At 46.0% G+C, this 13,666-nt stretch overlaps 1 protein-coding gene across 1 annotated transcript in view; it reads left to right on the top strand.

The window, feature by feature from the left end:
* Nucleotides 1-13,666, top strand: part of Osbpl10 (oxysterol binding protein like 10) — a 196,622-nt gene that overhangs the window by 63,982 nt on the left and 118,974 nt on the right. Inside the window, exon 5 of the mRNA XM_028767295.1 lies at nucleotides 2,903-3,094. Within this exon, the coding sequence (XP_028623128.1) occupies nucleotides 2,903-3,094 (192 nt within the window). The remainder of the gene's footprint in view (nucleotides 1-2,902; nucleotides 3,095-13,666) is intronic.

Raw genomic sequence — 13,666 nt, 5'->3', positions numbered from 1 at the left:
TGTATACACCTGTGTGTGTGCACTTTTGTGCATGTGCACCTGTTTATCTGCACCTGGATGTGTACCACGGACAGAGAAGTACCGGGCCTTCCTGCTTTATCACTGTGACCCAGTTGTGACAGAGTCTCTCACTGACCCTAGACCTTGATCTTTTTTGGGTAGTCTGACTGGCCCACCAGTCCTACAGTCCTCCTAGCTCTTCCCTGCAGTGCTGGGGCCACAGACACACCCACTCTACCCAGACTTGTGTGTGATAGGGAGCTAAACTCAGGCTCTCTCATGCTTGCACAGCAAGCTTTCTTACACACTTAGCTATTGCCTCAATCTGGGGACATCTGTTTATGATAAGATCAGCTTGTCTTCGCTTCTTTGACATTTTCCAGCTATATTCTCAAATTAGTATCTTGTTATATACTTTTTTTTTGAGACAGTCTTATGTAGCTTAGGCCAGGTTTGAACTCCCTATGTAGGTGAAGGTGAGCCCGAACTCCTGGTCTTCCTGCTTGTACCATCTAAGTGCTGGCATTCCGCATGTGTACCACCATACCTGGCTCATGTGGTACGGGGGATCAAATCCAGGATCTTGTGCATGCTAGGCAAGCAAACCACATTCCCAGCCTGCCCCATCTCATAACTACACTATTTTTAAAGTGTATATGTGGATGTTGCAATCTATGTTTTTTTTCCATTAAGATTTATCTTTATGTATGTTTATATACATGTGTCTGTATGAATACATACCACAAGCATGCAGATACACATGGAGGCTAGAATAGCACATTAGATCCCCTGGAGCTGGAGTTACAGGCAGTTGTGAATGGATGCTATGACCCAAACTGGGGTCCTCTAGAAGAGTTGCAAGGGCTTTGAACCCCTGATGCATCTCTCCAGTCCCTGTCTGCATGTCTTCTAACACCAGCAACCTTGTGCCTCTCACTGACCTTCCCCAGTAGGGATACTGCTAAGCACGTAGTAGGTATCCAGTGAGTATTTAGTTGACAATTGTACCACAGGATCTGGCATGTCACCCACATGCTTTTTCTCAGGCTAAACGATGCACAGGTGGTAGCGAGAATGTAAATGTCACATGGAATTAAGGATTTGCAAACAGGCAGTCTCTTTCCCCAGTTCGAAGTGAACTAAGGAGAGTTGTGTAGTACCAAGCCTCCTCCCTTCTTTGCTCTCCCCATCACGCCTGGCTCTCAGTGAATAAGCCGTTCCACTTGATTAGTGTGCATATCTTTAAAAAAAAAACTTTTTTTTCTGGGTTTTAAAAGGAACGCTTTTGAGTCACAGTGAAAATGATTCCTGAATTTTTTACAGGGATTTGGCACAGGGCCGCTGCATGTCGCCCCTTACAATTAACTATACAACTCAGGGTTTTTCCAAGGTCAACGGCTAGAGGTCCTTTTTCAGTCTCCTCTTCCGGCTCAGTAGTGTTTCATTATGTAACCTGCCTCGCACTGATAGACACGGAGGCTGTTAAAGCCTCCGCCATGAAATGTACTACTGCAGTCATTAACTCAGGACACGGCGCTCCGCCTGCGTGCAGGTCTGACCGGAGGACTGATTCCAGGGATTGCAGCAGCTCGGAGAGGATTCGGGGAGCACATCTACCACTCTCAGGCTCTGTAGACGACTGTGTGCTCAAACTTTGGAATGTTTACAAGACAGTGCTTGAAACATGCTTTTTAAACTTAGTTTGGGGTTTACCATTTTCTTGTGTATACGGCAGGACCTATTCTTTGGTACAGTTTAAGGGTCACTCATTGTTCTGTGAACTTACTTTGTATCTTGACTCATTTAATGAAAATTTACAGCTTTCCTCCCCCTCCCACCCTAGTTCTTTCCCCTTGACTTTATAGGTAGTGATTGTGGCTGCGTTTTACATTTTTATAGTCAAATTTACCAAGGCATTTCTCTCCTAGCATTTGGGTTTCAAGGCGTTAGGCCTTGCCTGCGTGTCTGCTTCTGTATGGGCATTCCGTTCTTCTTCTTCTAAACCTCTTTGATTTATTTGGAGTCTTTTCTGAGAGGTGAATCGGGTTCTTCAGACTGACTGTCAAGTTCATCTACATTAAATTGAAACACTATCTTTACTACTGATTAGTAATTTGAATGCCATTAATATTCAAATTGTTATATTTTGGTATATTCAAATTACAGCTACAGTACTATAGTAGAGTGTGAGGGCTATAGGGGGAAGTGTAAGTGCTTGGCTAACAAATGAAGGAGAGAACTTAGTTCAATTGTCCGTCTAGCAAACATTTATTAAGCACTTAAAGTTATTGTTCACCAGGCTTTGGGGTACAGAGATGATCAGGAGTGAATCTCTGAGCCAGACAATGCCTTTGGTAAGCAGACAGTCTGAGCAAGCTAGGGAGGTGCTTCCCAGACCAGACAACATTAAACCCAGTGTGAGGATTCCGTGGAGGGGAAGGGCTTCCAGAAAGAGGAAGTAACGAGTGCAGAGACAGAGATTCTGAGCCTATGGCACTGGGGAGATGGTTTCCATGGCTGTAGCGAAGGACAGGTGACATTAGAGATGAAAAGGGTAACTCAGCGGGGGTATATCAGTAACTTCTTTTTGTTGAGACAGGCTTTCACTATGTAGTCCTGGCTATGCCGGAAGTCATTGTGTAGACCAGGCTAGCTTTGAACTCACAGGGATCCCCTGACTCTGCCTTCCAAGTGCTGAGGTTAAAGGTTTGGGCCACCACCACCTTTGACATTTTCTTTCATTGGGTCCTCGTGGGTTTTGGACGCAGTGCAGTTAGACCTCCCCCATGCCTACGTTGTTTTAAGCAGATCAGGGGGGAATCCAAGAGCCCACACATGTGAAAGGCAACAGTTACATTCTGCGGGCCAGTTGCTGAGTTTTGACGCCTGTTGCTTGTTCTAGACTACTCCAGGCTCCCGCAGCCGAAGCCTCACTTTGCTCCCCCATGGAACACCCAGTTCTGCGTCTCCCTGTAGCCAGAGACATCTCAGTGCGGGCGCCCCCGGTGTTGTCTCAGTCACGCGTCACAAGTCGCCTGCAGCTGCCCGAAGAGCCAAGAGTCAGTATTCCGGCCAGCTTCACGAAGTCAGAGAGGTAGGCCTTGCTCTTCCTGGGTTATACGCCCACTCACCTCCCGGGAGTCGGGAGCTGTGGCTATGGCCCTGGTGGCTCCTCTTCCTTCTGACCCTGTACAGAGCAGAAGTACTATCCCAGCCACCCACTTGCAGCTATTCTTCCGGCACGAGAAGATAATTGTGGTTACTGCCGTTTTGGAGGTTAAGCAAGTCATTAGGAGACCTCGATCCTAGGTCATGAAAGGAGAGAAGCCCGTGGTAAAGTGGGCTGAGGAGAAACATTGTTGATTAAAGTCTCCTGCTCAGAGCTAAGATGAGACCCGCATGTGGAGAGCCCCAAAGCATCACGGGAATGCTTGATGCTCAGGAGCGGTGGTCCTGATGCTGACTTTGTTCTCCTTAGGAAGCTCCTGCCTCCCTCTTCACTTTAATGGTTCTGAGCCCCACTCTCTGCAGTTGTTAGAAGGGAATAAACATTAAAGCCACTGGTGCCAGCCTGGTGGGAGTCCCGAGACTCACCTGGAAGCTATGCAGTGAAAGGGACACCAGAGTTTGCTGAGTTTTGCTTTAGAGACAGGGACTCATGTAGCTCAGGCCAGCCACAAACTTATCATATTAGCTGAGGATGACCTTGAACTTCTGATCTGTCTTCCTGCCTCTGCCAGATGGGGCCATGCTTAGCTTTATGCAGTGCTGGTGATTGAACCCAAAGCTTCCTGTATTCTAGGCAGGCATGTGACCAACTGAATGCATCTCAGCCCCAAGGCTGTTTTATGTCTTCTTGTGAGAGATCCCCCACAAGAAGCCATGAGATTGTTAGTGTTCTTGTTACCCTTCCCAACCTCCAGGACAGCCGGCCGGGTTAGAGTGGAATAGGTCCCGGTTGCCTGACTTCTGTCAGGTGCTGAGAACTGTTGCCAGGCGGCTCTCCAGTCCAGCCCAGCTTGCTGTCACCCTGCTGTGACTGCAGAGCCCTTGCTTTGTCTCAGCAGAAGGATGGCCCCCACAGACATTTGAGGCATGCTTGGTGTTTTACTTTTTAAATATCAGAAGCTAGGCTTCTGTATTCTGATCTCAGACTGCCTCAGTCTGATTCTGGTCAAGAATCTGCTAAAGATTTGTATATTTGTAGGAAAGACTTTCTTCTTTAAAAAAGAATGTTATGTGCATATATTCCCATATTGTCTCCAAAAAGGAAAGTACAGAGTTGGAATTCTATTTTAAAATATGTTTAGATGTATTTTATGTATATGGGTATTTTGCTTATGCATATGTATTGACAGCATGTGATGCAGTGCCTATGGAGGCCAGAAGGGGGCGTCAGATTCCCTGGAACTGCAATTACAGACCATCCCGAGCAGTCCTGTGGGTGAAGAGAACTGTACCTGGGTCCTCCACAGGAGCAACAAGGCTCTTAACCATTTTAGTCTTCAGAGAGAATGCTCACTGGGAAACAGATACCCTGATGTGTAGGCAAAAGGGACTTTTAGCTTAATTGGATTATTACATTGGTTGACAGAATGGATGCTGTGTCTATTTGCTTATTTTTTTTCCCGTAGATCCATTTTGAATGTATTATATCAGAGATTTATATCAAGTGGAACAGTATGCTGCTCCAAGGTTCTGCAGCATGAATCAGGGCAGCTTTAGCAGTTTGTATTTTAATTTTTTTCATTGAAATCTGTTTTTTTTTCTCCTCAGCTTTTGGGGTGTGTGTGTGTGTGTGTGTAAAATTCTATTTAAAATATTTTTAGATATATTTTATGTATATGGATATTTGCTTACACGTATGTATGTGCAGCATGTATGTGCATACATGAACTCATAAGGCATATGCCACTACATCTGGTTTATTTGGTGCTGGGGATGGAGCTTTTTTATTTATGATAGAGAAAGTTTTGGGGTGGTGTGGAGATTGAAACAAAGGCTTTCATGGGCTAGACAAACACTTACCCACTGAGCTAGACCCCCAGACCTTAGGCTGGAGAATGCTTAAGGCAGGTTCCACATTGTTTCATTTTCTCCCTGACAGTGAATCTATCAGTATCTCCCTAGTTAGAATTTTTTGTACAGTGTATATGTTAGTTAATTTTTAGTGGCTGGGATTTAAATGCCACAACTAAAAGAAAATTATAGAAGACTCTATTTTGGTTTAGGGTTTCATAGGGCTAGAATTCATAATGGCTGGAAAGGCAAGACTCAGGGTGGCAGGCTAGGAAGCTAGCTGATCACATTTTGATTTACACATAGGAAGTGGAGAGAATCAGGAGGCAGAGGGGAGGAGGATGTAACACACACACACACGCATTTGAAGAAGGGAGGGAGGGAGGGAGAGAGAGAGAAAGAGAGAGAAGGGGGATAGAAGAGGAGAGGAAAGAAGAGAAGGAGAAGAGAGAGCCAGGCAGTGGTGGAGCATACCTTTAATCCCAACACTTGAGAGGCAGAGGCAGGTGTATCTCTGAGTTGGAGGCCAGCCTGGCCTACATAAGAGAGATCTAGGACAGCCAGGACTACACAGAGAAACCCTGTCACAAAAATCCAAAAAGGAGCCCGGCAGTGGTGGCACATGCCTTTAATCCCAGCACTTGGGAGGCAGAGGCAGGCAGATTTGTGAGTTTGAGACCAGCCTGGTCTACAGAGTGAGTTCCAGGACAGCCAGGGCTATACAGAGAAACCCTGTCTCGAAAAACCAAAAAAAGAAAAAATCCAAAAGGGGGAAGGAGAAGAGGAGGAGGAGGAGGAGGAGGAAGAAGAAGAGGAAGAAGAGGAGGAGGAGGAAGAAGAGGAGGAGGGGGAAGGGGAGGGTAGATAGGAGAGGCAGGGTTATAAGCCCTCAAAGCACATTGTTAGTGTTGTACTTCCTCCAGCAAGATCTAAAGGTTCCAGAACCTCCCACCCAGCACCACCAATGATGGACCAGACGCTTAAATTTATGAATTTATGAGAGGTATTTTTTATCCAAATCACCACAGTGTTTAAGGCAGTAAGAAACTATTACCTTATATTTATGTAGCCCTCATTGCAAAGTATCTTACAAGTCCTTTGAGACTGTAACCTTGGGGTCGGGGTGAGACAGTAGTATATACCTGTAATCTTAGCCCTTGGGAGGTTCAAGCAGGAAGATGGTAGATTCCAATCCAGTCCGAGTAACACAGTGACAGCTTGCCTCGAATACAATAAAATAAATGAACAGGTAGTAAACAGAACACAGTTTAGGTTTCAGGTGAAGCATCCTCCTAGCCGTTCCTGTTTGGTTTTTATAATCTGGATGGCAGTGCGTGTCTTACATCATTGTTTCTGCACGTGTTCTTGTTTGCCAAAAATTCAGTTTAGAAAATAAAGATTTAATTCTAAATGTGTGTGTGTGTGTGTGTGTGTGTGTGTGTGTGAGTTCAGTGCCAGAAGAGGCCTGAAGGCATCTGATCTGAATCTGGAGTTAGAGGGGGTTGTGCTGGGAATGAAACTCAAGAGGACCTGAGCCACTCTTAATGACTGAGCCAGCTCCTCCCACCCCCAAACTGAGTTAAGACAGAGCTTATGGTTACCAGCATTCAGGAGGATGAACCAGGAAGATGTGGCTCAGGGGGAGATACATAGTGAATACCAGCCAAACCAGGGCTACAGAGTGAGACCCTGTCTCAGAATACAAACACCAAACCAACAAAGATGGCCGAAGTATAATGCTAATTTTTGCAGCTGAGAAAGTTTTAGGGAGAATAAGGCTCCAGGACAAGTTTGAAAGCTTCAGTTCCTGGCAGTCGTGGTCACCATTACTCCTGACTGGAGAGGAGAGCATGCTATAGCATCTGCTGGGTTCTGATGCCGTCAGATCCACCTTGAAAACTATTCAAGTGCATCTCACTCACTAATTCTCGACTCTGTAGGCCTTTGCTTTTTAAATTACACTGAGTTTATCTCTAATGTAGCTAGAAGAAAACGGAATAGCATTTTAACCCAGCTATACAGGGAAGATAAACTTCTGACCACTGAAGCAATGGGGAAAAAATGGTCACACACAAGACAGATGTGCCTGAATATCAGAAGAATAAAAGAAAAATAACCCAGCCACAGGCAAGGGAGTAAATATGAAATGGAATGTCACAGTGAAGGTGAAAATAATGGGGTAGTTTAAAAGATTAAGTGGTTATAATCTAAAATATAAAGAATTGAAATACTCAATTCTCAGAGGTCAGAGCCCGGCGTCTCCTCAGGATGGCGTTAGGAGAGACGAGTGTGGGGGATTCAAGATGTGAAGTTGCCATAAATGGCAGGTGTGTTCTCAGCTACAAATTGAGAAAGGAAAGGGAAGCTGACTTTACTGAGGAGTGTTTACTGCCTTAGTAGGCGGGATGAACCTGGGGAAGTGGGGCTTAAAAATGAGGCCGACTGAATTCCCATGCAGAAGCCAGCTTTATTCAGAGCATCAGGCAGTTTGTCCTCTGAGGGTTAAGAAGAACCACATGAGTAAGGTGTTCAATTGCAAGGACAAGCCACATGTGGTGTTTTCATAGAGGCCTACAAACAGCTGAAGTAAACCCCTATCTGCTACATCTGGGTGGAGCACGGAAGCAGATTCCAGGAACAGTTCTGTGTTTTGAAGAAACTGAGGTCTCAGGACTCTTGTTTTCTCACAAGCACCCAGGATTCTCCTCAGTCGACTCCATTCTTGGACTTCATTCTGACACGGAGGTTTTCAGAACCACCATGGTTTGGGATAGTCAGACGTGTTGGTTTTGTGGCATATTGTATCAGGTAATATTGAGGCCTGTAATTTATAAAGGCTGAGGAGAAGTCTCTGTCAGTGAGGTGCTTGCCAGGGGGAACCTGAGTTTGATCTCCAGAACCCACATAAAAATGCCAGGTGTAATGGCATGCCCCTGTAATTCTGGAGCCGAGGGGGCAAACCCAGGTGCATCCTGGGAATTGCTGGCCAGCCAGGCTGACATCAGTGAGCCATAGTGCCAAGACCTAAGGTGGAGAAGCAGTTGAGGAAGACATCTGGATGTCACCCTCTGTCCTCCACGTGTACCCATATGGGTGAGTACCCTCCTCCGGCTAAACACAAGACTACTAAGTCCCCTCCCCAGTTGGGAACTGTATGAAATGCACCCATGACATTGGGGGCAGGTAAAAGTTCATCAGGATAGACCTATTCTTAATTTAAGGACACATATTATGTTAGAACATGGTGCACACAGATAAACAACTGTAAAATAATTTCAAAGCAAGAAAACCATGATAAGAATGAGTAGGCAATATTTAAGATACGGAATTACAGTACAGCAGTCTAGGATAAAAGCCACGCTAGTGTTACTGTGTGGCTGGGAACATGTGACATAGTCAGAAAAGTTGTCAGTGTGATAGCCTGTGTCTGTCTTTCTGAACCCTGCGTGTTTAAAATGGTTCCGAGAATTCTAGGTTTTCCTTGCAATCTAAAGTCTAGAAATGGAATTTTGGCAACCCCATACCTCTGTGGTTTCATCTGACTCACTTGTCTGGCCTCACACACATGCTGTAGCATGCATCTAAGTGCAATAAGAAATAAAAAAAAAAAACAGTATAAAACAAGGTGAAATATTTCATTAACAATGTAATTATTGATAATATGGAAACATGTAAAATATATACTATTACTACAACTAATACACGCATGCACACATAACCTTTTTTGGGGTGTGTGTGACTCTGCCTTGCTATGTAACTATAGCTTGGTGAGTGGCTGGTAGAATTCTCTAACAATGGAAAATGCAGTTCTGGAGGGGTTGCCCAGGTAACCCGATAAGCTTGGAGAGGAGACCCCTGGTGAAGGTGCTAGGGTTGTCAGGTGTTCCTTGGGCCTTCTCTGACTGGTCACATCGGTGAGTACCTAGTCTTGTGACTGTGTGATGAGGAGAAAAGGATGTTGGTGTAGACCCCTACACAGGACCCTGGAGGTGTTTTATAAATAGAACCTAAGGTATCTCTAAAACTTAGCGCAACTCCTTGGTTACCTAAGTGTGTGATGATGGAAACATGATAGTCATTGTATTTTTTTTTAGATTTATTTATTTACTTATTTATTTAATTATTTATTTATTTTATGTGTATATGTTTTGCCTGCATGCATGTAATGTATGTATGTATACCACATGCCCATGGAAGTCACAAGAAGCTCTGAGCTCCCCTGGAACTGGAGCTACAGATGATCATGGACCACCTGGTGGGTGCTGGGAATTGAACTTGAGTCCTTTGCAAAGAGCAGCCAGTGTGCTAGACCACTGGGCTGTGTCTCCAGCACCAGCATTGTGTGTGTGTGTGTGTGTATATATATATTAATATTGAGGTTGGGAGGATGTGTAGGGATAGCTAAGCAGTTGAGCATTTGCTTCACAGTTGTGAAGACCGGACTTCAGATTCCAGCACCCATGGAACATGTTGAGCATGTCTGTAACTCCAACTCTGAGGGCACAGAGGCAGGAAGATCCCTGGAGCTTGCTTGTATACAGTTTTGCCAAGAAAAATGTGAACCCCAGACTCAGGGAGAGACCCTGCCTCAAAGGAAAAAAGGTGGGGTGCATAGAGGACGCCATCTGGCGCCCTCTTCTGGCTTCCACTTGCACACACAGTTCTGAACACAGTCACAGACACATGTGAATCCCTTCCCCCACACTTTGGATGTCATATTACCTAGTTCATTGTAATAGGTTTCAACATGCCTTATATTGATTTCAATACAAGGTCAGTGTGATTTTGATGAACTTCTGATATGCTAGATGGTTTCTGAAAAAAACAAAATCCAACACTAAATAGGTTCCTGTTAGCAGCTGCATATGAACCAGGTAATCCAGAAGGCCCCAGGAGAAAGAGGCGGGCAGTCTGACCCGCACACACTGTTTTTTACTTGTGTCGTTTGAGACTTAGGAAACTACACGGAGTTCCCTGGGGAGATTTTGGATCCTGTAGTTTTGAGGACGGTCACTCAGCTGAGCATTAAAGAGGTGACGTGAAGCATCTCTGTACATTTAATGAAGCAGCATCCGGTAATGAGTTGTCAGCAGCAAGAATCCGTCTTTCTCAACCTTTTAAGAGATTGTTTTCTGCTTTAATTTGTGTATTATGTGTATCTGTATGAATGTAGGCCATGTGTGGTGGGGGAAAAGGGAGAGAGGGGGTATCCGAGGAAGCCCTAAGAAGATGTTGGATCTCCTGGAGCTGGAGTTAGAGACAGTTGTGAGCCATCATGTGGGTGTTGGGAACTGAACTCAAGTCCTGTGGAAGAGCAGCCTGTGCTCTTAAATCATGAGCTATCTCCCCAGTACTCTTACACTTTTTAAAGTTTGCTTCCAAATCTACACTCTTGGGCAGAGAGCAGTTGATTATTGGGCAGATAAACTGTCCCAGGGCTTTGTAATTTAACCTATTATACAATTAACCTTTTACAGAACTAATATGCGGAGATGTGTGTTTATGTGGTTCTGGTCCTGTGAGCATATGCGTTTCTTTGTGTAATGGTCATGTCGTGTTGACTCTCACAGGGACAGCCCCTTAATTAAGCTGCCATCTTTACAGATGGCTATTTTCTCCGGGTCCTGTTCCTTCGGGATGATTCGAGTTGATCCTTGTTGGCGTGGACTCAGTAAATGTCTGGTGAGAGGCCCTGATTCACGGGCAGCCTTTGCTGCAAAGGCGGTTGCTGTAAACTATCATCCTAACACACTTTATGAGGTGATTAATCTTAAGGCAGTGATCTATGCCAACAGCAGGGGCTTCGGACCATCCTGTCACCAGGGAAACTGCAATTAGTACAGCATATACGTCTTCCCTTTGCGAGCAGTGTGAATCCTTTTAATCAGGCTCTGAATTAAAACCCTGTGCACATTGGAGTTTAATGAAGAAAATGAACTGTGGCTTGAATTGTGGAATTTCATTCATACTATTTAGTTTTTTTGAGATGGGACCTCCTATAGCCCACGCTGGCCTCAAACGTGACAATGTAGCTGAGGATGGCCTTGAACTTTTGCTCCTCTGACTTCAACTTCTGAGTGCTGGGATGAGAGGCCATCATGCCTGGTTTATGTAGGGCTAGAGGTGAAACCCAGGGCTTCATGGATGGCAGACAGGCACTCTGCCTACTCTAACTCTGTCCTGTAGCATGTGTTTTGGGTTGCGATTTGCTTGCCATCTCTAAATTACAGGCTAGTGAGATGACTCTGAGTAAAAGGCACTTGCCAGCAAGCTTCATGACCTGAGTCATGCGGCCTAGAACTACCTGCATGGTGGAAGAAGAGACCTGGCTCCTGCAAGCTGTCCTCCGGCGTTCACAGGTGCTCCGTGGCATGCTGCCTCCACCCAGAATAAACTAATGTAAACTAAAAGTGAAAAAAATGGATTTCATGGATAGTCAGTGTAAGCTGGGTGATGAGACGGTGTCTCCCGATGAGGGGTGGATGAAGGAGAGTCAGAGAAAACATAAGAGACTATTTCTAGGAGAGAGAAGAAAGGCGTCAGACATCACAGGACAAGCGATAGGACAGCTGAATTCAGAGAAACAGAAGGGAGAGTTAAAGAACTGGAAGTTTCTTGAGACTCCCCTGAGAGGGATAGGGGAGGGAAGCCATTTCTTAAAGGTAAACCAGATGGCCCTGGAGGAAAGGGACAGTGGTCCCACCCACAGGCCAAACCTGAGTTCTTGTAAGCTTGTTGTGATCTGGGAGAGAAGGACTCCTCGGGTACGATGCATCAAAGGTAAGAGGAAACCCGTTTTGTCACACTCTGTGTCTAGGTGGCTCTGCTGCTAGCCCTCGTAAGAGCACACCTGTTGTTTAAATCAAGCTGGTTTTGGAAGGCTGATAATAAAGAACGGAGAGTTCAAGGTCACCCCCCTCCTCAGCCCAGGGATGGGAGCAGTACGGGATGCAGGCAGTCTTAGCTTCTAGGGAAGGTAGATGCTAGCAAGAATGAAAAGCTCAGGGAACAAGAGGCCCATCTCAGACACTGTTACCTGGAGGGGGGTAGCCTTGTCTTTGGCTTGGTGACCCACCTGTAATCCGAGCATCCAGAAGACAGAAGCAGGAGGGTGCTGAGTGTGTGGACAAATAAATCAGTGTGTGTGTGTGTGTGTGTATGTGTCTGTGTGTGCACATGCATGTGCACAAACTGCTATAGTTTGAAAATAGAATGCCCCCCATAGGCTCGTGATTTTGAATGCCTGGACCCCGGCTGATGGTTCTATTTTAAGGTGTGGTGTCTTAAAGATAATTGTTCTCAACCTGTGGGTCATGACCCTTTGAAGGTCAAATGACCCTTTCACTGGGTCATCTAAGACTTTCGAAAAACACAGGAATTTACATTACAATTCGTAACCTTAGCAACGTTACAGTTATGAAGTAGCAACAGAAGTAATTTTATGGCTGGGGGTCATCACGGCATGAGGAACTGTATTACAGGGTCGTAGCGTTTGGAAAGTTAAGAATCACTGCCTTAGGAGGTAGGGCCTCACTGGAGGAAGCGGGTCAGTGGGAGTGGGCACTGTGACTTTATAGCCTGGACCCACTTCCTATTCTGTGGACAGTCGAGGTCCTGTTCCTGCCGCCATGCCTTTCCCACCTTGATGGGTGGTGAGCCAAAACAAGTCTTCCTTCCTTAAATTGCTTCTTCTCAGATGTCTTGTCTGAGCAATGAGAAAAGCCACTAATAGGCAGACTTAAGTCGCGTCACAGACTACCTCATGTTAACACCTCCTATTGCATTTGACCGGCAGATTGATGCAGTAGGAGAGAAACACCAGAGAGGGCACGTGAGTTTGAATTCGTGATCATGACCCAAGGAATTTGATCCCACCACCTGGGAAGTAGCCACACTCCAGGTGCCACACACTGGGGCACTGGGTCACTGGGTCACTGGGGAGGCAGCAGCTCCCAGGACCTCGGCTGTTGGAGCTCCACAGAGGTGTGGCTGAGGCCCCTGATTTATGTCTCTCACTCTCACCAACTCCTAGGGCATGTCATCTTCCTATGAGGACTTGGTGGATGGTCACCTGAGCATGTTGTGTGATAGGAATGGGGGTGGGTAACCCCAGTTCCAGCCCTTGGGTGAGTCACATCAGATCTCTTCTAAGTTCAGGGAAAGTATCCAACAAATTTTCCCCTTGGTGAAGAAGAACAACATGGCTAGTTTAGGGCAGGGAAGAATAGGTCTCAGTTGTGTCAACTGCTGTCTTGGGATGGAGGGATTCTCTTGTTACTCCAGGTAGCTCCTGAGAGGACAGGGAGGATGGGCGGAGTTGCCTAGGAGCAAAGCTCTTGAGCTGATTAATGTCGATTGGCAACTTGACAGGAGTTAGAATCAATCAAGGGGGTGTGGCTCTGTGTGGACCCCTGTTCCAGAGGTCGTCCCATGAAGATCTCCGGCCCGGCCTGGTGCGGGGTCCAGGACAAGGGGACAGAGTGTGAGCAGGGAGGGGGAATTGGTTCTGCTGCCTCCGCTCGAATCTCCTCTGTCGCTACCCGGTTCCTTCCAGGTGCTGCACCCGTCTCTCTGTGCTGAGCCAGTGAGAAGCTGGTTAGCTAGCAGGGAAGGGAGGGTCCTGAAGGTGCTTCGGGAGAGCAGATCT

This window comes from Grammomys surdaster, unplaced genomic scaffold, assembly GCF_004785775.1.
Source record: "Grammomys surdaster isolate TR1022 unplaced genomic scaffold, NIH_TR_1.0 172, whole genome shotgun sequence".
NCBI lineage: Eukaryota > Metazoa > Chordata > Mammalia > Rodentia > Muridae > Grammomys > Grammomys surdaster.
The sequence above is the reverse complement of the archived record's forward strand: the minus strand, read 5'-3'. Positions and strand labels throughout refer to the sequence as shown.